The 27,389-nt window shown below is 40.8% G+C and overlaps 1 protein-coding gene across 2 annotated transcripts; it reads left to right on the forward strand.

Annotated features, from left to right (window-relative positions):
* The first annotated feature begins 16,368 nt into the window (after positions 1 to 16,368).
* SLC35G1 (solute carrier family 35 member G1) lies at positions 16,369 to 27,219 on the forward strand. Of its 2 annotated transcripts, none has more exons than XM_049855324.1 (3): positions 16,369 to 16,627; positions 21,692 to 21,872; positions 24,274 to 27,219. In XM_049855324.1, exons 1-3 carry the CDS (start codon positions 16,414 to 16,416, stop codon positions 25,013 to 25,015), a joined length of 1,137 nt encoding a protein of 378 aa, XP_049711281.1. In that variant the 5' UTR covers positions 16,369 to 16,413; the 3' UTR covers positions 25,016 to 27,219. The 2 variants fall into 2 exon arrangements, with proteins under 2 accessions (XP_049711281.1, XP_049711282.1); XM_049855325.1 differs by having other exon boundaries at positions 21,695 to 21,872.
* The last annotated feature ends 170 nt before the right edge of the window (positions 27,220 to 27,389 follow it).

Genomic DNA, 27,389 nt, shown 5'->3' on the forward strand with positions numbered 1-27,389 from the left:
CAAATGGTACAGCCACTGTGGAAAAGATTTTGGCAGTTCTTCGATAAGTTAAACATAGAATTACCACATGACCCAGCAATTCTACTTCTACATATATACCCAAGAGCAATGAGAACATATGTCCACACAATAATGTGTACACAAATGTTTATAGTAGCACTATTCACAATAACCAAAAAGTGGAAACAAATGTCTATCAATTCATGAATGGTTAAACAAAATTTGGCATGGACATACGATGGGATGTTATTTGGCAATGAGAGGAAGAAAGTACTGATACATGCTACAACATGGATGAACTTTGAAAGCATTATGCTAAATGAAAGAAGCCAGATACAGAAGGCTATATATTGTATGATTCCATTTTGAGCTCTCCAGAGTAGGTAAATCCATAGAGACAGAAAGAAGATTAGTGGTTGCTAGGAGCTGGGGGAAGAAGACAATGTGGAGTAACTGCTTAACGGGTTTGGGGTTTCCTTTTAAGTTGATGAAAAAGTTCTGGAACTACATAGTGGTGATGGTTGCACTACACTGTGAATGTACTTAATGCCACTGAATTTTACACTTCAAAATGGTAAATTTCTTGGTTGTGTGTATTATACCACACAAAAAAATGAATATAAAAAAAGAGCATGCAGAATTCTCCAGGGTGACCAGAGAAGCATGAGTTGATATGGAGCATCCATCAATCTGATTGATTACAGAATGACTGAGAATAAACTTTGTGTTAAGTTACGTGTTACAGCAGTATAGCCCAGCTCATACTGACTGATATAAACTATTATATTGCACTCAATTCACCTAGACTTTTCTTGGGGAAACAAAAATGAAAACCCTCAAGAAGTTTACAGACTAGTAAATTCTTGTTAATTAACCAAAAGATGTTAGTCAAAACTCGAAGATGCTAATCAAAAGATGATCTTCAATGTGATGGGAATGATAACAGCGGTAGATTATGAGTTTTAAAGGGAGTATTAAAGGCTGATGTCTTAGTTATCTACTTCTGCGATAACAGAAATACTATAAGTGGGTGTCTTTAAGAAACAGAAATTCATTTTTCTCACAGTTTAGGCTAGAAGTCCAAATTCAGGGCACTGGCTGGTTTTCTCTCTATGTCAGCTCTGGGGGAGGGTCCTTGTCTCTTCAGCCTCTGTTTCTTGGTTGCTTGGCTTGGCATCAATCTTCCCCCTATCTGTGCTTGCTTGCTTGTCCTAATCTGCTCTTTTTGTATCTTGTAAGAGATTGACTCAAGACACATCCTACACTAATCCTGTCTCATTAACATAACAAAGACAACCCATTCCCAAATGGGATTATAACCACAGACATAGAGTTTAGGATTTACAACACATATTCTGGGGGAACACAATTTAATCCATAACAGCTGGAATGGCCAATTCCATCCTGGAAGCTCAGAGAAGGCTACCTAAGAAGGCAAAGCTTGAACTACATTTTAAAAGAGGTGTATGAGTATAGCAGCTAGAAGAAGAGAGAGTTTCATTTCAGGTTGATGGAAGAGATTGCTCTCTGAACAACAGGCATGAAACAACTTGGAATCTGTTAGGAAATGGCAATCATGAGATAATAAAATGTGAGGCAGTGAGTGCTGGAGATGAGATTAGAGAAGCTGGCAGGAGTCTAAAGTTTAGACTTAATCTTGTGGCTAGTACTTTCCAACCTTGCCATTCATGCCACACATGGAAAATGAAAACATATTGCACACTAGGGTAAAAGGTTGAGGCTTCTTATGATTGGCAACACATCTAGGCCCACTCTGGCCACCCTCAACATGTCTTAATCCATTTGCAGCACAAAATTGGGGCACACCTTTTAGGAAACTCTACTATAGACAATAGAGAGCCATTGAAAATTTTTAAGCTAGGAAATAATATGATCAGATTTGCATTCAAAGATTATTCTGTTGCTCGTTTGAACAGAGCAGTATAAAGAAAGATCTTTGAAGAGGCAATGGCAATAATCCAGAAAGAGATGACTAGAGCCTAAATCAGAATAATGGCAGTGGAAATAAAGACAGTGGACAGACTTAAAATATAGTGACAAAGTAGAACTGACATGTCTTAATGATTGATTGGATGTGAAGGGTAATGGAGGAGAAAGAGTCTAGAATGGCTCTCAGACTGAGTGAATGGTACTGATTCCACTGTGACAGGGAATAAAAGAAGGGGAGGACTGTGAAGACAGCAGTTATTTGTTAATGGACTTGTTGAACTGATGTGCCAGTGGAGGTATCTGAAAGGTAGTTACATACCAGAGTATTTGAATATGGGCTAGAGAGAGGACTGGGGTAGAGTTAAAAATACAGGAGTCATGGACAGATACGAGTAGTAGTTAAAAAAGGCCAAGGAATGGATAAACTGAGGGAGGGCATAAGTAAGAAATGAAAAGGGCTGAGCACATTCAAGGGGAACACAGAAGGAGGAAAGCCTGTGGGAAATGGCATTAGGCATTTCTTTGATGCTTAATGGGATCTTCTCAATTGACTGAACACGGAGACCCTTTGAAAAGAGTGACTCTATTTAATCTTTCTAAATCTGTCTAGATTATATCTAAAGGCGCCTCTGAGAATTCCAGAAGATTAGTCCCCTAACACAGGCCTTTTGGGAAAACTGAATGTTTAAAAAGTTACACGGTGTAATTTTAACAAAGTTATATTTACGGCCCTCATTAACACTGCTAAAGTATACTGTGGTTATCTACTTATATGTCTTTCCCTTCTTACTAGATTGTGAAATCCTCAAGGGTCCCCAGCCCTGGTGTCTAGCATGGTATGTGGTACATAATACACAGTTGATAAGTATTGGTGAATTAATGTGAATTTGAACGGGAAGTAGCTGTTTTAGAGTTCATTAAATACAAGATGTGTATGAGATTTTTGGAACTCAAGCCCAGTAGTCTCTCCAAAATTTTATTATGAAAATACATTAACTGAGTAACAAACACCATAATTCTAAATGTAGCTATGTTTCTTATTAATAGTCAACATCGATAATAATGTGTGACATATTCATACAGTGTAATATCATACAGAAAAGAGAAGGAATCAACTAAAACTAGTAACATGGATAAATCTCACAAATATGCTACTGAGTGAAAGAAGCCAGAGTGCATACTGTATAGTTTCAATCATGTAATCTTCAAAAACAAGAAAAACACTTCAAGATCTTTACTGGGCTGAGGATTGGGCGCCATGGTCTCAGGAGACATCTAGCTCAATTGGCATAACATAGTTTATAAAGAAAATGTTCTAAGTCCTGCTTTGGTAAGTAGTGTCTGGGGTCTTAAAAACTTGTGAGCATCTATCTAAGATACTCCACTGGTCCCACCCCTCTGGAGCAAGGAAGAATGAAGAAAACCAAAGACATGAGGGAAAGATTAGTCCAAAGGATTAATGGACCACAACTACCACAGCCTCCACCAGACTGAGTCCAATGCAACTGGATGGTGCCTGGCTACCACCACTCACTGCTCTGACAGGGTTCACAACAGAGGGTCCCAGACAGAGCTGGAGAAAAATGTAGATCAAATTTCTAACTCACAAAGAAAGACCAGACTTACTGGTCTGACAGAGACCGGAGAAACCCTGAGAGTATGGCCCCTGTACACCCTTTTAACTCAGTACTAAACTCACTTTTGAGGTTCACCCTTCAGCCAAAGATTTGACAGGCCCATAAAACAAAATGAGACTAAATGGGCACACCAGCTCAGGGGCAAGGACTAGAAGGCAGGTGAGGACAGGAAACCTGGTAACAGGGAACCCAAGGTTGAGAAGGGAGAGTGTTGACATCTCGTGAGGTTGGCAAAGAATGTCACAAAACAATATGCGCATTAATTGTTTAATGAGAAACTAGCTTGTTATGTAAACATTCATCTAAAGCACAATAAAATAATTTTTAAAAAAGAAAGTAATTCAAAACTATACAAATACGCATGGATAAGTATAAGGGATAGTAATAAGGTATTCATGCTTGATAATTCTAATTGTTTTGTCCTTCATGTTTTTTAATAACACATAGATAAAAAGCAAGAATAAAATAACACATAGATAAAAAGCAAGAATAAAATTACATACAAGAAATACAAAGATGTAATTAGTGATAACACAAAAGGGGGAAAGGAATGGTGTAGATATAGAATTTGTTCTGTGTTAGTAAAGTTAAGTTGGTACCAGTTTACTCTACTCAAAGAAAGTACCAGTTTACCCTAGAATATTATAAACACAAGCAATTAAATGTAATATTCATGGTAATCACTAAGAAAATATAAAAAATCATGCACGAAAAGAAAGAAGAGAGCCAAAAAACTTCACAACAATAAACCAGTAAAACACAAAAGCAAGCAGTAGTAAAGGAAAAGACAACGAAGGCTTAAGACATACAATAGATTGACAAAGAGAAAAGATGTAAAAAAAAAAAAAAAAGAAAGAAATAAGAGAGAAGACATTACAACTGATAGAAATAAAGAGAATTATGACAGAATATTATGAACAGTTGTATGGCAACAAACTGAATAGCCAAGATGAAGTGGGCAAATTCTTAGAACCACACAATCTACCCAAATTGACTCAAGAGGAAATAGAAAGTCTCAACAGACCCATAAGGAGAGATTAAATCGGTCATCAAAAACCTCCCAACAACAACAAAAAAGTCCTAGACCAGATGGCTTCGCTAGGGAATTCTACCACATATTTAGAGAAGAATTGACACCAATACTGTTTAAACTCTTCCAAAAGATAGAGGAGGAAGGAATGCTCCCTAATTCATTCTATGAAACAAACACAACCCTGATGCCCAAACCAGACAAAGACACCAAAAGAAAAGCAGGCCAATATCTCTTATGAACATAGATGCAAGAATTCTCAACAAAATGCTAGAGAACAGAATCCAACAGCATATTAAAACAGTCAAACACCATGACCAAGTGGGATTTATTCCAGGAATGCAGGGATGGTTCAACATTAGAAAATCAATCGATGTAATAGACCATATCAGTAGAACAAAGAAAATGAACCACATGATCGTCTCCATCAATGCAGAGTCTCCTCTGACATCCATCTTGGTCTTTTCTTTATTTCCTGTCTTTTCAGAGACCTCTTGCTTTCTTCAAGGATGATGACTCTGAAAATTGCTCTTGAGCGTCGAGCAGCTAAAGCAAAAGGAAGAATTGATGAAGTAAAAGAACTGAACAGAAGATTTCAAAGGGCCTCTCGAGAAGACAGAGTAAAGTATTATAACAACATGTGCTGGAGATGGAAAACCAAAAGGGAAGAACACGCTCCGTGTTTCTCAAGCTGAAAGAACTGAAGAAAAAATTCAAGCCTCGAATTGCAATAGTGAAGGATTCCATGGGGAAAATATTAAATGACGCAAGAAGCATCAAAAGAAGATGGAAGGAATACACAGAGTCATTATACCAAAAAGAATTAGTCGATATTCAACCATTTCAAGAGGTGGCATATGATCAGGAACCGATGGTACTGAAGGAAGAAGTCCAAGCTGCTCTGAAGGCATTGGAGAAAAACAAGGCTCCAGGAATTGACGGAATATCAATTGAGATGTTTCAACAAACAGATGCAGTGCCGGAGGTGCTCACTCGTCTATGCCAAGAAATATGGAAGACAGCTTCCTGGCCAACTGACTGGAAGAGATCTATATTTATGCCTATTCCCAAGAAAGGTGATCCAACTAAATGTGGAAATTATAGAACAATATCACATGCGAGCAAAATTTTGCTGAAGATCATTCAAAAACGTCTGCAGCAATATATCGACACGGAACTGCCAGAAATTCAGGCTGGTTCCACAAGAGGACATAGAACCAGGGATATCATTGCTGATGTCAGATGGATCCTGGCTGAAAGCAGAGAATACCAGAAAGATGTTTACCTGTGTTTTATTGACTATGCAAAGGTATTCGACTGTGTGGATCATAACAAACTATGGATAACACTGTGAAGAATGGGAATTCCAGAACACTTAATTGTGCTCATGAGGAACCTTTACATAGATCAAGAGGCAGCTGTTTGGACAGAACAAGGGGATACTGACTGGTTTAAAGTCAAGAAAGGTGTGCGTCAGGGTTGTATTCTTTCACCATACCTATTTAATCTGTATGCTGAGCAAATAATATGAGAAGCTGTACTATATGAAGAAGAACGTAGCATCAGGTTGAAAGACTCATTAACAACCTGTGTTATGCAGATGACACAGCCTTGCTTGCTGAAAGTGAAGAGGACTTGAAGTACTTACTAATGAAGATCAAAGACCACAGCCTTCAGTGTGGATTACACCTCAACATAAAGAAAACAAAAATCCTCACAACTGGACCAATGAGCAACATCATGGTAAATGGAGAAAAGATTGAAGTTGTCAAGGATTTCATTTTACTTGGATCCACAATCAACAGCCATGGAAGCAGCAGTCAAGAAACCAAAAGACGCATTGCACTGGGCAAATCTGCTGCAAAGGACCTCTTGAAAGTGTTGAAGAGCAAAGATGTCACCCTGAAGACTAAGGTGTGCCTGACCCAAGCCATGGCATTTTCAGTCACATCCTATGCATGTGAAAGCTGGACAATGAATAAGGAAGACCGAAGAGTTGACGCTTTTGAATTGTGGTGTTGGCGAAGAATATTGAATATACCATGGACTGCCAAAAAAACGAACAAACCTGTCTTGGAAGAAGTGCGGCCAGAATGCTCCTTAGAGGCAAGGATGGCGAGACTGTGTCTTACATACTTTGGACATGTTGTCAGGAGGTGTCAGTCCCTGGAGAAGGACATCATGCTTGGCAGAGTACAGGGTCAGCGGAAAAGAGGAAGACCCTCAATGAGGTGGATTGACACAGTGGCTGCAACAATGAGCTTAAGCATAAAAAAGATTATAAGGATGGCGCAGGACCGGGCAGTGTTTCGTTTTGTTGTGCATAGGGTTGCTATGAGTCGGAACCAACTCAAGGGCATCTAACAACAACAACACATGAATGTAGAAAAAGAATTTGATAAAATCCAACACGCTTTCTTGATGAAACCCTGAAAGAAGACTGGAATAGAAGGAAGGTTCCTCAGTATGATTCAGGGTATATATGAAAAGTCAACATTGTATTTATCAGGAACAAAACAAAAGTGCCTGCTCTATTTTTTTTTTTTAACGTGTTTTAGGTGAAAGTTTACAGCTCAAGTTAATTTCTCATATACAAATTTATACACATATTATTATGTGACCCTAGTTGCAAACCCTGTAACGTGCCAGCACACTTCCCCTTTTCACCCCGGGTTTCCTGTGTCCGTTCAACCAGCTCCTATCCCTTTCTGCTATCTCATCCTGCTTCCAGTCAGGAGCTGCCCATTTAATCTCGTGTATCTACTTGAAGTAAGAAGTACACTCCTCACAAATATTATTTTATGTTATATTATAGTCCAGTCTAATCTTTGTCTGAAGAGTTGGCTTCCAGAATGGTTATAGTCCTGGGTTAACAGAGAGTCCGGGGGCCATGTCTCCTGGGGTCCCTCTAGTTTCAGTCAAACCATTAAGTCTGGTCTTTTTACGTGAATTTGAGTTCTACACCACCCTCTTCTCCTGCTCCATCAGGGACTCTCTGTAATGTTCCCTGTCAGGGTGGTCATTGGTGGTAGCCAGGCACCATCTAGTTCTTCTGGCCTCCAGCTGATGGGTCTCCGGTTTATGTGGCCCTTTTGTTTCTCAGGCTAACATTTTTTCCTTGTGTCTTTGGTGTTCTTCATTCTCCATTTTTTCAGGTGGGCTGGGACCAATTGATGCATCTTAGATGGCTGCTTGCTAGCTTTTAAGACCCCAGACGCCGCTCACCAAAGTAGGAGGCAGAATATTTTCTTAACAAACTTTTTCATGCCAATTGACCTACATGTCTCCCAAAACCATGGTCCCCAGGCCCCTGCCCCTACTCTGTCCCTTGAAGTGTTTGGTTGTGTTCAAGAAACTTCTTAGCTTTTGGTTTAGTCCAGTTGTGCTGACTTCCCCTGTATTGTATGCCGTCCTTCCCTTCACCTAAGACAATTCATGTCTATTATCTAGTTAGCGAATTCCCCTCTCCCCACGTCTATTTAATATTGTATTAGAAGTCCTAGCCAGAGCAATAAGACCAGAAAATTGGAAAAGAAGAAGTAAAATTATCTGTATTCATGGATGACATGACCCTATATATAGAAAACTGAAAGAGTACACAAGAAAACGTCCAGAGCCAATAGAGGAATTTAGCAAAGTTGCAGGGTATAAATTCAAGAAACAAAAATCAGTTGGGTGACTACACCTGCAATGAGAAATCTGAAAGGGAAATTAGGGAAACAATTCCATTTACAGTATCATCTAAGAGAATAAAATACCCAGGAATAAATCTAACCAGGGACGTGAAGGACTTGTACAATGAAAACTATAAACACTGCTGAAAGAGATTAAAGAAGACTTAAATGTATAGATGTTTCATGCTCGTGGATTGGAAGGCTTAATATTTTAAGATGTTAATACTATCCAAAATGATTTATAGATTCAGTGCAATGTCAATCAAAATTCCAACACCATTCTTTACAGAAGTAGAAAAAACAATCCTCAACTTTATATGGAATGGCAAGAGGCTCTGAATAGCTAAAACAGTGTTGAAAGAGAAGAACAAAGCAGGATGGCTCACACTTCCTGATTTTAAAGCATACCACGCAGCTGCAGTAATCAAAACAGCCTGGAGCCCTGGTGGTGCAGTGGCTAAGAGCTCAGCTGTTAACCAAAAAGTCTGCAGTTTGAATCTACCAACTGCTTCTCAGAAACCCTGACGGTTGCTTCTACTCTGTCCTGTAGGGTTGCTACGAGTCAGAATTGACTTGACGGCAATGGGTTTGGGTTTGTTTTTTTTTTTTTACATACAGCTACAGTGATCAAAACAGCCTGGCAGTGGTATAACAGTAGACACATAGGCCAATAGAATAGAATTGAGAGTCAAGAAATAAATCCACACAGCTATGGCCAACTGATTTTTCACAAAGGTGTTAGGTCCATTCGATAGGGAAAGAAGAATCTCTTCAATAAATGGTGCTGGAAAAACTGGATTTCCACATGCCTTACACCATGTATAAAAACAAATTCAAAACAGATTAATGAACTAAATGTGCAAAGTAAAACCATAAAACTCTTAGAACAAGCAGAGGCAATGCTGTCAGGCCTAACTTTGAACAATGGCTTATCTAATATAATAACAAAAGCACAAACAGCAAAAGACAAAATAAATAAATGGGACCTCATAAAAATTAAAAAATTTTGTTCATCAAAAGACTTTACCAAAACAGTGAAAAGACAAGCTAATAACTGGGAGAATATCTTCAGAAACCATATATCCAACAAGACTCTAATAACCAAAATATATATAAAACTTTGACAATTTAACACAAAGACAAATAAACCAAACATAAAATGGGCAAAGGACTTAATTAGACATTTCACCAAAGAGGACATTCAAATGGTCACCGAACACATGAAAAGATACTCAATGTCATTAGTCACCAAAGAGATGCAAATCAAGATCACAATGAGATACCATTTTACTTCCAGTAGGATGGGTAGGTTTAAAAAAAAAAAAAAGGAATATAATAAATGTCACGAGGATGTGGGGAGTTGGAGCCCTTATCTATTGCTGGTGGGAATGCAAAACGGTACAGCCACTGTGGAAAACAGTGTGGCGGTTCCTAAGAAACTAAAAATAGAACTCCTATATGACCCAGGAATTCCACTCCTAGGTATATACCCAAAAGACTTAAAAGCAGAGACTCCAAGAGAGACTGGTATACCAGTGTTCATTGCAGCACTCTTCACAATAGCCCAAAGGTGGAAACAACCTAAATGTCCATCAACTGATGAATAGATAAACAAAATGTGGCACACACATACAATGGAATACTACTCAGCCAGTAGGAGAAACGAAGCCTTGATACGAGCTACAGTGTGGATGCAGCTTGAAGACATTATGCTGAGCAAAATAAGCCAATCGCAAAAGGACAAATATCATATGACCTCACTTACATATAAAGACAAGAAAAGGCGAATGTACAGAGACCAAAGTTTATTAGTGGTTACCAGGGGCAGGAGTGAAAGGGAAAGGGGGATTAACTAGTAAAAAAATGTCTACCTTGAGCATTATGCTCTTTAAGAACTATCTATGCAGGATCAAATTCATAACAGCAACTCAAAAATTAGATAGGATCCTTAGGGGGCAATGGAAACCCTGGTGGTATAGTGGTTAAGAGCTACGGCTGCTAACCAAGAGTTCAGCAGTTCCAATCCACCAGGCACTCCTTGTAAAGTCTATGGGGCCAGTTCTACTCTGTCCTATAGGGTCGTTATGAACTGGAATTGACTCGACGGCAACGGGTTTGGTTTTGGGGGCCAGCGAATTTGGGTTAATGGGTTTGGTTCTGGTTTTAGGGGGCAGTGAATTTAGGTTAATGGGGGAGGAACAACTCAAAAGGCGGGTGTGAATGGCTGCGCAACTCAAAGAATTTAACAATGTCACTAAATGGTACGTGTAGAAACAGTTGAATTGGTGAATGTGTTGATGTGTATCTTCCCAACAACGACAAATTAAATAAAATTCTAAAAAAAAAAAAAAAGAAGAAAGATTACAGCCTTGTAAACCCTATGGAGCAGTTCTACTCTGTCACTATGAGTGTGAATCGGCTTGACGGCAACGGATTTGGTTTGGTTTTTGGTTGCAGTATTAAAAGAGAAATCCCTTAATGCTATGAGAAAACAATGGTGCATTTAGCAATTTTTTTTAATGACGTTAATACTTTTAGTCATTTTTAGATATTCACAAATCTCCAAAAAAAACTCCAAATCTCCAGTGCTATAGTATTTGAAACTGTTATTATTCAATTGTAGAGATAAATTGTATTGCTGTGAATCGTTCAAAAGGTAAACTAGACAGTGGTAAGGAACACTATTCTATTCATTATGTGATTATATTTATAATTCTTGTTGGTAAGAATGAATGAAAAGGTTGGGGTCCATTATATTGATATGGAATTTGACACTGTACTACAAACTAAGCATGAAAAGTTTACAATGAAGTCCGACAATAATGGAGCAAGATTAAGAGTAAATCAATGTTCATAAGCTTCTATTGAAATATAACGGCACAATCACAAAAACTAAGAATAGTCATTATATAGCAAGTTTATCCAAATTTCTACCATACGGGTTACTACTCTCTTGGTAAATTTGTGGTAGGTCAATACTTCTATTGTTTTCGCAAAGGTTTTGGGTTTGTTTGTCCCCCCGCCCCTTGCACAGGATTTTAAAGTTGAATGGTAAGGTTTAATTTGATGAACTACAACTGGGATATGCCACATGTTTCCTTGGACAATATCTATAGCTCATCTTGTCTTTCTATTAACCCCATTTTCACTCGTCTGAAGGAAAACTTATGTTCCAAATAAAAGTATCTTTTTTTTTAAGCATAGGTAGAGCAAGTAGAAAGTCAAACAAATTTACCTGATTTGTATAAAAATGGAACTTCTTCAGTGTTTTTTTAATCCTTACCACCACTAAAGGTGAAATCACGCCTGCTTCCCAAGGCTACAGCTGGCCTTACTGACTGGGTTATGGAGGCCAAAACCGCGCGTGTGTGTGTGTGTGTGTGTGTGTGTCCGTGCGTGCGTGCGCGCGCGCGCATGCGTGACGCACACGTGCGTGTATGCATGGCATGCATGCCTGTGTATGTGCATACACGCACATCTGTGCAGTAAATAATGCTTTGTAGTTTAACCTTAGAATTCTCTGCTCATTGACATTTTGGTTAAGCCTTCTTCCTCTTTAAGTCTCATATTAATAAAAAAAATAGAAATTAATATTTGTCCTTTTTGTTTATAATGTGAAAATTTGGAAGAAAATGCAGTGACGGGAAAGCAGAAGTGGAGCAGATGACAAGGGTGGGGCGGAGGAATACTTAGGTGCCTGAGGTAGGCAGAAGATTCAAGGACTAAAAGCAGGTCTGAGTTATTTATGGAAACCCTGGTGGCCTAGTGGTTAAGTACAATGGCTGCTAACCAAAAGGTCCGCAGTTGGGATATGCCAGGCACTCCTTGGAAACTCTACGGGGCAGTTTGCTATGAGTTGGAATCAACTGGACGGCAGTGGGTTTGGTTTGGTTTTGGTTTAGTACTGCTTTGGAACCCTGGTGGTGTAGTGGTTAAGAGGGTGGCTGTTAACCAAAAGGTCAGCAGTTCAAATCCAAAAGGTGCTCCTTGGAAACCCTATGGGGCAGCTCTACTCTGTCCTATAGGGTCGCTATGAGTCAGAATCAACTCGACTGGAACAGGTTGGAAAGTGGCTCTATTATATACCCATAAGTAACCCTCAGGTGGCTATGGATCCCTGGTGGCCCAGTAGTTAAGAACTATAGCTACTAACCAAAAGGCTAACAGTTTGAATCCACCAGCTGCTCCTTGGAAACCGTATGGGGCAGTTCTACTCTGTCCTATGAGTCACAATGGACTTGAATGTGATGGTTTTTGTTCTCTTTGTGTATATGAAGGAGCCCTGGTGGTGCAGTGGTTAAAGTACTGGGCTGCTGACCTGAAGGCTGCCTGTTCCAACCCAGAAGCTCCACTGGAGAAAGATGTAGCAGTCTGTGATACCAATGAGTTTGGTTTTTATTTTTTGGCATTCACTTTGCAAATTACCTATGAACTCTCCCTTCCCTCCCCACCCCCCACCCCCACCCCCACTCCCACTTTGGGACCCAGCTCAGACCCAAGCTTTGGACAACAGAAGTGAGTTAGGAAGAGATCAGATCTGGTGTGACTGCTCTTATAGCAGAGGAGGAAACAGATTGGCTTCTGTTAATGTCATTATAAATAACAATTGCTTGTCTTCTTTGTTGCATAGCATTTTATTCCAATAAGTTAAGATGCTGGAGAGACACCATAAACCTAGTGCAAATCACATGGCATCACTGTAGCACTGAAAGTAGTTATGGGATGTTGCCATGGTAATGGCCTCAGGGGCCAAGCCAGGATATCACATGAAAATTTTTGTTCTCTAAAGAGGTCCTCTCAGAACTTAAGCCCCCTGGATGAATAGTAGAACAGAATGATCCAAACCCGAATTAAGTTTCTGACAGTTCTGGGTTCAAATTTTACTTCTGCCCTTCCCTATCAGTGTGACATTGGGCAAGTTGTTTAACATCACTCATCATCAATTTTTTCATCTGTAAAATGGGATAACACTATCAGGTGCTTTACGTGTATTATCTCATTTCATCATCACAGCAGCTAGATCCTACTATTATTCCCATTTCATGGATATAAAAATAGAGACTCAGAGAGAAGGGGTAAATCACTTGTCTGGTGGCACAGCTAGTAAGTGGCGCAGCCAGGATGGCAGCCCAGGTCGTCTGACTCTAAAACTGGCTCTTAACGATTATGCTAAACTGTTTGATACATTTCACCTAAGCTCTAAGTGAAATGATGCATTTAATAATGCTTGGCATAGACGGATCATTTCACAAAAGTAGGTAATTATTAAAATCAGTGCTGAGTGGAATCCAAGTCCAAATTATAACAAACTTGGGGTTAAAGTGGATTATGTTGTACTTTCATCACTTAGAACCAAGCCTTAAAGCTCAGGCATACTCACTCAGAAAATCTGGAAGCTGGAAAGCAAGTTCCCAAAGGAGGATAAGTTTCTCTGGGATGCCAGAAATCACTGATACAAGAGTTGCCCTTTTCAGCGTGGAAAGCAAGGAAGAGCTGGAAAAGGTCCCAACCGTGCCCTCAGAGCTCCCTTATAAAGGAGCTGCCCAGGCCTGTTGGGGTGCTCCTTTACCCAATAGTGACTGTTTGGGAATCCAGCCCCAGCAATGAAGCTGAGGAAATGCTGGCTGAGAGAGCTAAGTGGATTTGTGCAGAGATACACATCCACACAGAACCTGGTGCCCTAACTCCCAGGCCAGTTCTGTCAAACTAGAAGAAAACAGAAAGCCTGTAGCTATACCAGACACACAACCCTGGAGCATCAGTTTCACATGATGCTAGGTTATGCCAGTATCAGTTTTTCATTCCCTCATCATCCTCCTCCACCCCAGTCCCCTTGAGGTTAGAAGACTTGTCTCTTTTGTTCCCCACTCTACCTCTGGTTAAAAACTCTAAATGGTCCAGTAAACCAAAACCAAATGAGACCCATTGCCGTTGAGTACATTCTGACTCATAGCAACCCTATAGGACAGGGTAGAACTGCCCCATAGGGTTTCCAAGGAGCAGCTGGTAGATTTGAACCGCCAATCTTTTGGTTAGCAGCCTGAGCTCTTGACCACTGCGCCACCAGGGCTCCTATGGTCCAGTGCTTAAAAAAAAAAAAAAAACCAACCCGTTGCCATCCAGTTGATTCCCTCACATAGTGACCTGTATGACATAGTAGAACTGCCCCATAGGGTTTCCGAGGATTGGCTGGTAGATTTGAACTGCCAGTCCTTTGGTTAGCAGCCAAGCTTTTAACCACTGTGCCACAGTCCAGTATAGGCACTCAAATAACATTAGTTGAATGAGATACATGAAAAATGGTATTGATAAATATAAGAATATTAAGAAATAGAATGGAAAATTAGCATGAGTTTTTAAGATGTAATACAGGACTTCAAATAAACTTGATAAAAAACAATATTTCTGATTGATACCTGTTGCTGTCTAGTCGATTCCGACTCATAGTGACCCTATATGACAGAGCAGAACTGCCTCATAAAGTTTCCAAGAAGCACCTGGTGGATTTGAACTGCCGACCTTTTGGTTAGCAGCCTTAGTTCTTAACCATTATGCCACCAGGGTTTCTATACTTCTGATAAAGGCTCTAAACTCTGTCCCTAGAGTTGAAAGTTGAGTTCCAAGTTCATACTCTCTATTAGGGATGTTGTTGTTGTGAGTTGAATCTGACTATAGCTACCCTATAGGGCAGAGCAGAACTGCCCCAGAGGGCAGTAATCTTTATGGGAGCATATCGCCAGGTCTTTTCTCCCAAACTTGGATGAGGTCACCCATGTGAGGAACAGAGTCAAGTCCAGAGCCTGAGGCTCCTGACTTTAATAGTGTTTCAGTTATGAATAACTTTGTGCAAATATATGAATAAAAAAAATCCAACATTGCCATCAAGTCAATTCCAACCCTATAAAAAAAAAAAAAAAAAAAAACCCTATAGGTTAGAGTAAAACTGCCCCCTAGGGTTTCCAACAAGCTGGTTGGTGGATTTGAACTGCTGATCTATTTGGTCAGCAGCCTGAGCTCTTAACCACTGTTCCACCAGAGTTCCTATATAAGTATGGCAAACTGGGCCGGACTAAACGTGTCTAAACCGTTCTAGGTCCGAGTGCCAAGCAGATTGCCAAACAAGAGAATAAATTTTCCCTCTATATTCTCTTGTTGGGCAATCTGCTTGGCGCTTGATGTAGAACAGTTTAGACACGTTCAGCCTGGCCCAGAGACTGTCTTTCCATTTATAAAGCAAGTGACCAGGTAAGAGAAGAATTACATAAAGAGCTATTAGTCAATCCTGGAGCCAAAAGACATATACCGTTGATTTTTTTGAATCTCACATCTGGACAAATTAGGTGTCTCAGTTAACAAAAAGGGGAAACCAGAAATCAATAACGAATGCCTATTGTTGTAAACACAAGGGGTGCCATGACTGGGGACCACCTCCAGGTCAGCTAACAACAATATTGTTGTAAAGAGCATATAAACGGGTTCTGCTCCAGTCTTATGAATATGTTTTCCTCATGATTACATGCTGACCTCCCTTTTTTTTTTTTTTTTTTTTAACCTTCTAAAACCAGCAAAATTCTACTCTCCTTCTCGGACAAGGAGAAACAAGACAACAGTGGAAAAACCCTTGGTCATTTAAAGACAGGCACAGTGCTTTGCCAGCTCTCCACGGTATCCCAGAGGTTCTGAAAGCAACACCACACGAATAAATATTCAGTCTCCTAACCTCCTGGGCCTCCCGCAAGAGAAGGCCACAGGACCTGTGGGCTCTGTGGCTGGGAACCTAGCGTCCCTCCCTGTCGGTGCAATGACAGAGATGGTCACAGGCAGAGAGGGGTCCCCTGTGTCTTGGGAAGGCTGGCTCCAAGCCACCGGTCTGTCTGGCCTGGAGCATCGGAGGGATGGACGCCTTCGGGCCAGCTGTGGGCACTGTAACCTAATGCGAGCTCCCCTGGGTAGGAGGCGCCGGAGCTGAAGGTAAGAGGGCAGCAGAGGTCGAGGGTACGATCCCCGGAGGAGGAGGAGGCCGCGCGCATGCGCGCCACGCCGGCCGGAAGAGCTGGGCAGCCGAGCGGCTGCCGCTGGGGCCACACGCCGCGACGGCCGCGAGGAGACTGCTAGCGGAGATATGCGGCCCCTGGACAGTACTGGGGCCGCGGAGCCGCTGGAGCCCGGGCCGTCGCAGCTGCCGCCGGACGCCGCGCCGCGGGACGCAGCGCCCCCGGACGCAGTGCCCCCGGACGCGGGCGAGAAGCCCGCGGCCGCTGAGGTAGCGGTGGCGCCCGGTCCCGGCAGGTGCTGCCTCTGCAGCTCCTCGCCGTGCGGCTGGTGCGCGGAGTCGGGTGAGTGCGGGGTGCGGCGGGGCGTGGGACTCGCCTCCTAGGGGCCCGGGCGGGTGCTGGCGGGCTAGGGTGCTCACCGCCGTGGCCGCGCGCAGAGCGGACCGCGCGCCCACTCTCTGCCCGGTGCTCCGGGAAAACCCTCGAGTTGTCACCCGGGGGTGCTGCAAAACAGAAGCTCCCTACACCCCCCGCCGCGAGGAGCAGGAAGAAAGTTTGTGTGTTTGGAACCCTTTTTGCATTCTGAGCCTGCGCCTGTGATTAAAGTGTTGCGGGCAGGACCCTGGAGTCAGATTGCCGATCGGTGTGCCCTGCCCGAAGTCCGGGGTCAGCGAGAAAGGGCAGTCGAGCCCAGGTCGGGAGGAAGGTGATTGTGAAGACTGATCTCGATGCTAAACGGTGTTCCCCGTCCCCGAAGAGGACGTTGAAAAATGTGTGTCCCAGAGTCTTCGATTCTTGGAAAGGCAGAGTTGAGTGGGACCGCTGGTTCTTAACCTTTTTGGAGTACGAGGACTTTTTGACAACTGATGCATAAACTAGACAGAGGCATAATCTTACGTACATTGTTAAGGGGTTCATAGACCAATCCCTAAACCCAGCGACACCACTTGGAGAACCCTTGATCATGTTCATACCCCTCATTCGACAATTGAGCAAAGTGAGGCCCAGGAAAGTCAGGGTTTTGTTTTTGGTTTTGCCCAGTATCTAGCCGGGAGGGGAGGGAATATGAGGGCACAAGTCTAGGCAGCACCACGGTTAGGATCCCAGTCAAGGGCCTTTTCTACTGCCCACTAGCGCTGCTTATGCACATTCTCCCAGAAAGCTTACTACCCACATGGAGCGGCTTCCTGGGATAGAAGTCTGTTCCTGGAAGAAGAAGGAAATAGGTAAATCTCCTTTGAAGACAGTTATGCTGTCTGCGGATCTTCCATGGGTCTGAATCCAGTCGAGAGCAACTAACACCACCACCACTGCACCTCCTCCTCTGAGTCTCCTCCCATCAGTGTGACCTGAGATGTCTCTTGTCTGTGCATACACTTCCCCCGATTTAGAGAGGCAAACCCTAAAAAGATGATTCTTCTCCACTTCTGTCCGTTGCAGTCGAGTCGATTCCAACCGATAGCGACCCTATAGGACAGGGAAGAACTGCCCACTAGGGTTTCCAAGGAGCACCTGGTAGATTTGAACTGCCGACCTTTTGGTTAGCAACCGTAGCTCTTAACCACTACGCCACGAGGGTTTCCCCGAAAGACTGATAGACATTATGAAATTTCTGATCTTTTATTTATGGGCTGTGAGTACTCTGCTCCGTGGCTGGTGCTCCCAGAGCAGGAGTTACCCAAAGCAGGGTTGATCAGATGTGTGGCCTTTGAAGAGGTAGTTTCGCAGCTTACTACCTTCCTGTTGAATGTCATTGTGGTGGAATGCTGAGTCAGCCCTTGCAAACTTTAATAAAAGTTTCCTGTTTGTGAACTGAGAAGGAATACTGTACACTCAGGCTCCACATGGAAAAATGACAAACCTATGTAAGTGATTGCACTGCAAGAATCTTGTGGACTCTGAGAGTATGGCGCCCGGGCACCGTTTCAGCCCAGTGATGAGGTTACTCCCGAGGTTCACCCTTCAGCCAAAGACTGGAACAAAACAAGACTAAAGGGACACATCAGCCCTGGGGCAGGGACTGGAAGGCAGGAGGGAACAGGAAAGCTGATAATAGGGAACCCAGGTTTGAGAAGGAAGAGTGTTGACATGTCGTGGAGTTGTTAACCAACGCCATAGAACAAGGCGTGTGTGTACTAACTATTTGATAAGGAACTAGTTTGTTCTGTAAACCTTCATCTATAGTACTAAAAAAAATTTTAATAAATAAAAAACAGCAACAACAGAACAAAAAAAAAAGAATCTTGTGGAGTCTTTTACTTTCTAAGAAAGTTGCTGACAGTAAGACTTAATAATAAGCGCTTGTAAAGCAATCAGGTAATATTCCAAAAACAGGATTGCCATAGAAGTACTTTAAACAGCTGTATTATTCTCATTGAACTTTGTGACCGTATGCTTTTAGCCCCATGATCTAATTGCTTATCTCAGCAAAGCCCATTTTCAAGCTCAGGTTGAAATTATTTCCCATATTTCTTACGTTTTTGGATGATCTTAACTGACAGTGTACCACTGTCCTAAGACACTTAATTACTTTCTTTAGGGACAATGTGGGTCTTAGATTTAAGCAAGAGGAAGAGTTGAGCTTGGGGCCCAAGCTAGTAGAGCTTTTTTACAGTGACAGAAATTCTCTTTTGAGTCTGGTGGGGCTTGGGAATTGAATTTTTAAATGTTACTCAAGTGATTCTAGTTCCCACAGGGCTGTGAATCATGAGTTTAAAAGCAGAGGATAGAGAAGCTGAGCAACTTTTCAGTTTTCTTCTATGTCAGGAAATTACACTGTGGCTGCCTGTTTAATGAGGGTGAGGACTGGTTCTATTTAGACAGTCCTGTCTCTTACTGAATAATAAGTGTATTTCAATTCTGTCTGTCAGTGGAGATGAGCAAAAGTAGAATAATTAAGTGCCATTTGCTTTTGTGGTGTGCTTCCATGTTCATATGCCGCTACAAGTATATCTAATAACTGGGCAACTCGAAAGAATTCAAATTAACAAGTAGTCAAGATCAACTAGGCCTTTTAACATTTAGCCTGTCCCAGTCAGGAGGCAAAGCCTTTAAATGTTTACAGGTGATAAAATATATATATACAAGCACATATTTTTTAAGGGAAAAGATAATCAGAGCCAAGGGCATAAAGTTAAGTCTTAAAAGAGATAAAATATTGTGCTAAATTAAAATATTCCTGGAGAAAAATTAGCAAGTTTAGATTGGAGAAGATCCTTGAAACATAGACCAGGGAGATGTTTTCTGTCCCTGATCTTCTCATTCTGTTCTGTGTGAGGGTGTAGGTTCTATGTATGGGTTGGGTTTCTTTTAAGAAAAACTGTTTTATTTGGACCTGAATTCTGAAATTTCAGAAGCTAAACTGGAAGGCTGACCACACCCAAGGCGTGTATTTTGTGGTACTTACGTTGGAAGTCGTCTAAAGCTTCTTTCTCATGGGCTGAGTTGGTCTGTGCAGTTACTTCTGCGGTATCTGAGCACATAGGTTCAGAACACAAGGTGGGGGATTCTGGGCACCTATAACATATAACCCATATCGTGGAGACTGCTAGCTCCAAGTCAGTCTCTTCAGCTCTACCCCTAGAATAGGAGAGGCCTCTGGAGAGCAATGGTGTCTTTAACTGCAAAGGTCAGTCTGTAGAATGCCTTGGAAAGACTGCACATTGTCATGCATTGGTCCTGATTTGTGAAGTGTCACTTGTGGGCAGAAGTTATTTAGCTAGCATGATGATGTTGAAATGCACTACTAGGTGATTGCATTTATCAGAGAAAGACTTTTTTTGAAAACATTATTATGCAATACTGTTCAGTAGCTGAGTAACACATTGTAAATTCCCAGATTGGAATGATAATTCTGGTTTTACTACAAATTGCACGTGTCCACACATCCTTCAGCTGCATTCTTGCTCTTAACCGATGAGGGCCAGTTGTGTTTCCTTCTTTTTTTTCCTTCTTGTTTTTATGTTAGCTTCAAAGAAGTTTTCAAAAAAAGGAATATATGTCTCAGTATGTGGCCTTTCTTTTAGAGAGTTCTCTGCTGATCCTGTTCCATTTTGCTCTCCTCTGGGTGTCGAGGGAGTAAGATGGAAAAGAGGGTCTACTCCTCCTATCACAGGAAACGAAGACAGAGAAAGCTTAGTGGTTAAAAAAAGTTTAAAGCTCACATAAACTGTCATTAATGGATTGAACAGAGAAACCCTGGTAGTGTAGTAGTTAAGTGCTATGGCTGCTAACCAAAGGATTGGCAGTTCCAATCCACCAGGCGCTCCTCGGAAGCTCTGTGGGGCAGTTCTACTCTGTCCTATAGGGTCCCTATGAGTCAGAATCGACTCGATGGCAATGGGTTTTTTGGTTTAGAGAAAGCTGTCTCCTGGTTTAGATCAAGGCCCCCCCCACACACCTCCCCCCCTCCAAAAAAAATAGTTGCTATGGTATCAATCCCGACTTATGGCAACCCTCTGTGTGTCAGAGTAGAACTGTGCTCCACAGGATTTTCAATGACTGTAACCTTTCAGAAGTAGATTGTCAGGCCTTTCTTCCAAGGAGCCTGTGGACAGATTTGAACTGCCAGCCTTTCTGTTAATAGCCAAGCATTTGGTCCATGCAGGGACTACCAGATCGAGCCAGGAAGTAGATATTAGATGCCAGTCATGTGATAGGCACTTTGGGGTCAGGGGAGCAAAGACCAGGCCCTTGCCCTTGAAGAGTTTATGCTCTAAATGGGAAAATAAGTTGTAAACCATAAAAAGTTGAATAAAGATTTGATTAACAGGTCAAGATAAGAAAATTGAGAGCATAATCTCATATTATGCTGTTGCCAGTATTGTTAGAGTCTGAGTCTTTTCATGAAGTTCTCATATTCTTTCCTTTGGCAGATACTAAGGGTCTGCCATGTGCCAAGCATGAATAAACTCGATAAGGTCCCAGCCCTGGAGGAGCTCACAGGCTTGTGGGGGAAGTCAGAGCATCAACAAGTAACCATGTAACACAGTTATAAACTGTTTTCCAGAAAATAACGCTTTCTTAAGCTCTTAAAGCCGAGTTCACCAGTAAGTTGGTGTAAAATTTTGTTACCATTTGGACGCATTTTCACTTGCCATCTTGACAAGTATTTCTTAAAGATATCTCTTGCTGTCCTGACAAGCTTTCTATTTCTTGTTGGCATGTAAGTGAGGGATGATCCTTCCGTGAACGAAAAGATACCCATTTTCTAGGGCCAGACTGCCACTTAGTACCCTTTATAATTGTCGGGGGGAAATGGTACAGGTCTAGAGAATGGGTTTACTTAGAAGGTAGTGTTTGTAGACAGTTAGCTATTGGCACTGTTCATTTTTCTCAATTTCTAAGTGAAAAGCGGTAAAACGTACACTTGGGAGCAAGAACTAACCAGAATTTAATCTTTTTCAGAAGCCAAGAAGAAAGCACCCTGCCCTGGACTTGGCTTGTTTTACACGTTACTGTCTGCCTTCCTTTTCTCAGTGGGCTCTTTATTTGTTAAAAAAGTACAAGACGTCCATGCTGTAGAAATTAGCGCATTTCGGTGCGTGTTCCAAATGCTGGTCGTTATCCCTTGCTTAATATACAGAAAGTAAGTATTTCTTAATGGATAATAGAAGATACTAATAAATGTTTGTAAATCTTTTGAGCCGCCTAAATTATTTACTCTACAGTATCTGCTCTGTCCCACTCATAGATGTACCAGCTCCTATACCTGTTGGCTCTGATTAGTGGAAAGTCACAAGGATCCACCCACAGAAGACTGTCTCACAAGCACAAACCACGGGCCCAACAAGGAGGGAGAAAGAGATTTAGTTAATCACCGCCTTACATTTTGAAAACAATGCTTTCTTGTGTGCTAATTACCCCCATCTTCTACCACCCTCCCTTTCTTCCTTTGGCATAACCAATATTTGGGGGAAAAAAAAAAAAACAGTAAATGAAATGAAGCAGTAGTGTCTCCTGGTGTCCGTGGTTTCTTTAGAAGAACAGGCTGGTCTCTTTCTGGAGCAAACAGCGGGTTAAAGTAACAGTATAGGTCTTCCTGGGGTCGGGGTGGGGGGGTGATGTAGGGAAGGGGAGAGGTAACCTTAAGAAGGCCTTTTTAACTACTTTCATATTCTGTTTCCTCATCTAAACTGGAGAGAATGGTACTTCTGCTTTCTCTACCCAGAAAGGTGGTTGCAATGATCAAATAAGATTAATTACATGTGAAATCACTTAGTGTAGAATGCAAGGGTGTATGAAATATTCCCTTGTCCTCACTGTACTCTCCCTACCCAATCCTTCTTCCCCTACCGTATGGACCCCCGCCCCCCCCCCACTCCCTGGGTTAAAATTATGCTTCCCACACATCATCATAACCTCCACATGTCTGTCTGTGCTTAGAACCCTGGAAGGAGAGACCAGCTGGATCCCTGGTGTCTGTCTGGCACATTCTCTCTTTGAGCAAAGGTGCTGATACCCCATATTACAAGCTAGAGAGAAAATTATAAAGGCAAACATCCCTTTTCAGTCACTTGCCACCAAAGTGTCCTTTTGTCTTATAATATGGTACAGATTCACTTAGAAGAGTCTCACTCCATATTTCAGGGATTTGGTGGAAAAGGTGAAAATCTGCTAAGATGAATATTGCCAGAATTTCCTGTGCAAGTATAGACAAGTCACACTAGTTTAGGAGATGATGGTAAGGCTTCAGAAATTTCTAGCAGTGGCAGCAGAACTGATGCTAACTGATGATAATAATCACCTCTGCTTTAGAATAAAGGTGTTGTCAGGGTAGGGGCACCAGAAGAATTTCCTTAAATCCTTGGCCCTAATCTGTTTTGGGAGCCCTAGTGGCACTTTTTTTTTTTTTTAGTGGCACAGCAGTTAAGAGCTTGGCTGCTAACCAAAAAAGGTCGGCAGTTCAAATCCACCAGCTGCTCCTTGGAAACCCAATGGGGAAGTTCTACTCTGTCCTTTAGGGTAACTATGAGTCAGAAGTGATGGCAGTGGGTTAATCCATTTTGACCTGTTTTATGTTTCACTATCATGTAAGAATCTTAGCCCCTCAGACTATGTGCCAAGCAAGATAATGCTTTCATGTCTAACTAGATACCCAGGGGTTTCCGTGTCAGGCCCAGGTGCTGCCCTGGTCTGTGAGTTGCACCCAGATAGGAACTAATAAACAGTTGGTTCTTAGTAAATATCTAATTGAAAAAAAAAAAACAATTGAGTAGCATTAATTATACTTAACCATATGCTACATGTTCTTTTTCAGTGTGTTTTAACTCTTTCTCATTAAACCCATGAAAAGCTGTCTCACCTTCAGTGACTAAAATAAATTTTATCACTGCTTCAGCGTTCATAGATTGGGAAGGCAAACTAGCCAGGACTAAGTTTCCTTACACAGGACAACTAAATCTTAAAATTGCATTTACCATAAAAATAACACATTTTCATTGTAGAAATTTGGGGGGAAATAAATATGAAGGAAAATTGCTATGCATCTACCTGTGAGGCATAACAATTATTAATGGTTCAGCATATTTTCTTTTCTTTTTCGCAAGCCTATGTGTGGCTCCGTGGAAGAAAGACCTAGCAATCTGTTTCCGTAAAGATTACAGCCAAGGAAACTCTGTGGAGCAGTTCTACTCTGTCATATAGGGTCACTATGAGTTGGGATCGATTTGACAGCACATAATGACAGCAACATATATTCGTATATATGGGGGAAATGATACCTGTATTTACTGAATTACAATTACAGTAATTACGTAGTTCTCTATTGTACTATTTTTTGCTTATAGTGTGAACATTTTAATATCATTAGTTGTATTTAGAAAATATTTTTAAAAGGTATATAATATTCAGTTGTGGATATTACCAGAATTTATCATTCCTTTATTTATTATGTTTAGGACTTAAAAAAAATAATTTTAATTAAAAAGTGTAATTTAAAGACAATTACCGAATTTATTTAATATGTATCTCTTCATTTGAATTTACAGAACTGGGTTCATAGGCCCAAAAGGTCAACGAATTTTCCTCTTTCTCAGAGGAGTCATTGGTTCTGTTGCCATGATCCTCATATACTATGCTTTCCAGACGACATCTCTTGCAGATGCCACGGTTATCACGTTCAGCAGCCCAGTGTTTACATCTTTATTTGCCTGGATATTTCTCAAAGAAAAATACAGCCTTTGGGATGCTTTCTTCACCCTGTTCACAATCACTGGAGTGATCCTTATTGTGCGCCCACCATTTTTGTTTGGTGTCAACACTGGGAGGATGGAAGAAGGCTATTCAGTCCACCTTAAGGGAACATTCGCAGCAATTGGACATGCTGTGTTTGCTGCATTGACTTTAGTTATCCTAAGAAAAATGGGAAAATCTGTGGACTACTTTTTGAGCATTTGGTATTATGTAATACTTGGCCTCGTGGAATGTGTCATCGTCCTGTTTATATTAGGAGAATGGAGTCTGCCTTACTGTGGATTGGATAGGTTATTTCTCATACTCATCGGGCTGTTTGGGTTGGGGGGTCAAGTATTTCTCACAAAAGCAGTTCAAATTGAAAAAGCAGGGCTGGTAGCAATAATGAGGACTATGGATGTGGTTTTTGCTTTTGTCTTTCAGATTATTTTCTTTAATGATGTGCCAACGTGGTGGACAGTGGGGGGCGCACTCTGCGTAGTAGCCAGTAGTACTGGAGCAGCCATTCGTAAATGCCAGAGTTCAAATGAAGCATAATTGCTGAAATATATTTTTTTCAAGCACACCATTACTCAATTCAAACACACTACACACGCACACCCCCTGCAAAATCTTTTACTTCATTGATTATATTTAATAAATTTTATAATTAAAGTATCATTTTTGAATATGGTATGTCTTTAATTAAGAATAGTCAGTGTAGTCTAGCAAATTTTTTTTTTTTATAGCTTTTGTTTTTGTTTTTTGATGGGGTGGCATGATCAGAGGAGAGCTCATTACTTGACGAAAAAACTGCAAAAATGTTTTACGACTAATATGAAATATTTTTTAAGTATATTTTTGGTACTGATGGGATATGAATGGGAGGAAATTTTAGATGCTCTTTTAGAAGTGTAGAAGTTAAACTTACTGATAATAGTGCTGCTATAATTAGTATTATGTTGGTAGTTCATTTGCAATATAATTCCATTTAGGAGGCCGAAGTTGAAACTTACAATAGGTATCTACTTAAGATTTTAATGATACAAATGAATTTACCCTATTTTCAGGTTTTTGTAAGTTATTATCGTTTACTTAGCCTGGATTTGTGCCTTTCCATTTTAATGCTGGAATTTTTATATGCAACCTTTAAAAAAGTCTTTACATTGCCAAAGTTGGCGAATGGTTCGTTTCAGTGGTGTTGGTCACTGCAGCTATCATTCTATAATTTTAATTGTCCTCTGTGTTTTTGAAACTACACTAAATTTTTCTTAACATTCTAAGATTTAGGATTTTTAAATAATAAGAGAAATCTTGGCATGGCCACGTGTATGTTTCTATCCTAAAGTGTTTTCCCCTCGTTAGAAATATAATTTTCTATAAATTCTCTTTGACTTTATAGTGTGATGCCAAATAAAATTTCCTCAGGCTTTTATTAGGTTGAGCCATATGAAATTGCCAACATTTGACCATTTTTAAGTTACAGAAACTACAGTTTGATGTGGTTCACCCTAATAGACACCTCTCTCAAACGCTAGACCAAATACTTAGAGGACTTTGGAAAATATATATATATTTTTTTAAGTAACTTTTTAAAGCATGATAATGCCATTAAACTTATTTTTATAGTCTTTTTTCCTTTATGGTATTGTGTGTGATAACGCTTCATGTTACATGTTAAATGTAAAGACCTGTGACTCCATGGTTGGTGGATTTTTGTAGTTTCTTGAATAGAAAAAAATAATTATTGTTAAATTCTCATATACCAGCGTGACATGCAGTGTCAGTGCTGCACCGTGATACTACGTGATACTAACATTATGAATTCAACACATTTTATATTTGGAACTTCTTCAGGCCGATACTCTGCAGTAAAGAGAAGAGAATTAATATCTAGAAAAGCTTGGGAGGTGAATCAGGAAGTGGGGAGTACATACAAATGATTCTTTCCTTTGTCGCAGTGAACCCTTCATTGGTGAGGCTATAACGGCCTCCAGTTCTTACAGTGTCGGACATAGCATCTGTTATTATCTTAAGCCTGCAGAGCCGAAAGATTATAGGCTCTTCCCCACCCTCTCATCACAGTTCTTCTGAAGTAATGAGGAACTTGGCTTCTGGAATTTATGCCTTGGTGTAAAAGGAGTGTTTCCAATAGTTCCAGGAAGGAATTTTTGGCTTGCTGATCTTCACAGACCTTTCCCATCTGACAAATCCTAAATGAAATCTCTTTAGAGAATTATCTATATCATTATAACTTTAGCCTAACCCACAGTATTGGAATCGACAGTTTCAAAAGAATCATTTTGCAAGTGTCTTAGATAATTAGAAAACTGAAGCCATGCTCCACAGATGGGGATGCTAGAGAGGAGACCTGCCCAAGATGGGTTCCATACCCTTCTCCCTCCCTCAGTCCCATGATAAAGTATGAAAAGTAAATCACTACTTCAGCTACCAAGGTGAATTAACTCTCAGGGAACCCTCTCCCAATTCTTTACCTTGCACAATAAAGGAACCTCTGGGTCCTTGAAAGTTAAATTTCCTTTGGGCCTGTGCACTAGAGACATGCTTTATTTCAACAGTGTGGTTTAAATACTTGAATATCACAATATATGACCAAGTTTGGAGAAGATGTTTCTTCTCCCAACTTTTACAGGGTGTGACTCTTAAACACTTTTATAATGTCCAAGGTGTATACGTGGATATGTATTGCAATAATTTTGCGTGGTTATATTTTGCAAAGATTGTATAGTTTCTATATCTTGAAAAGGAAAGTATTTTTAAAAATCATTTTTATTTTATAAGTACTAATAAAATTAATTTGAAAGAAAGCTATATTTTGGTTTTATGATTATACCAACCATTCAGACTAATATGGCTCATCAGCCTTCTTATCCATGGGCTTCAAATTTCATTTTTTATTGGAGATTGACCT

Source organism: Elephas maximus, chromosome 16, assembly GCF_024166365.1.
Source record: "Elephas maximus indicus isolate mEleMax1 chromosome 16, mEleMax1 primary haplotype, whole genome shotgun sequence".
Taxonomy (NCBI): Eukaryota; Metazoa; Chordata; class Mammalia; order Proboscidea; family Elephantidae; genus Elephas; species Elephas maximus.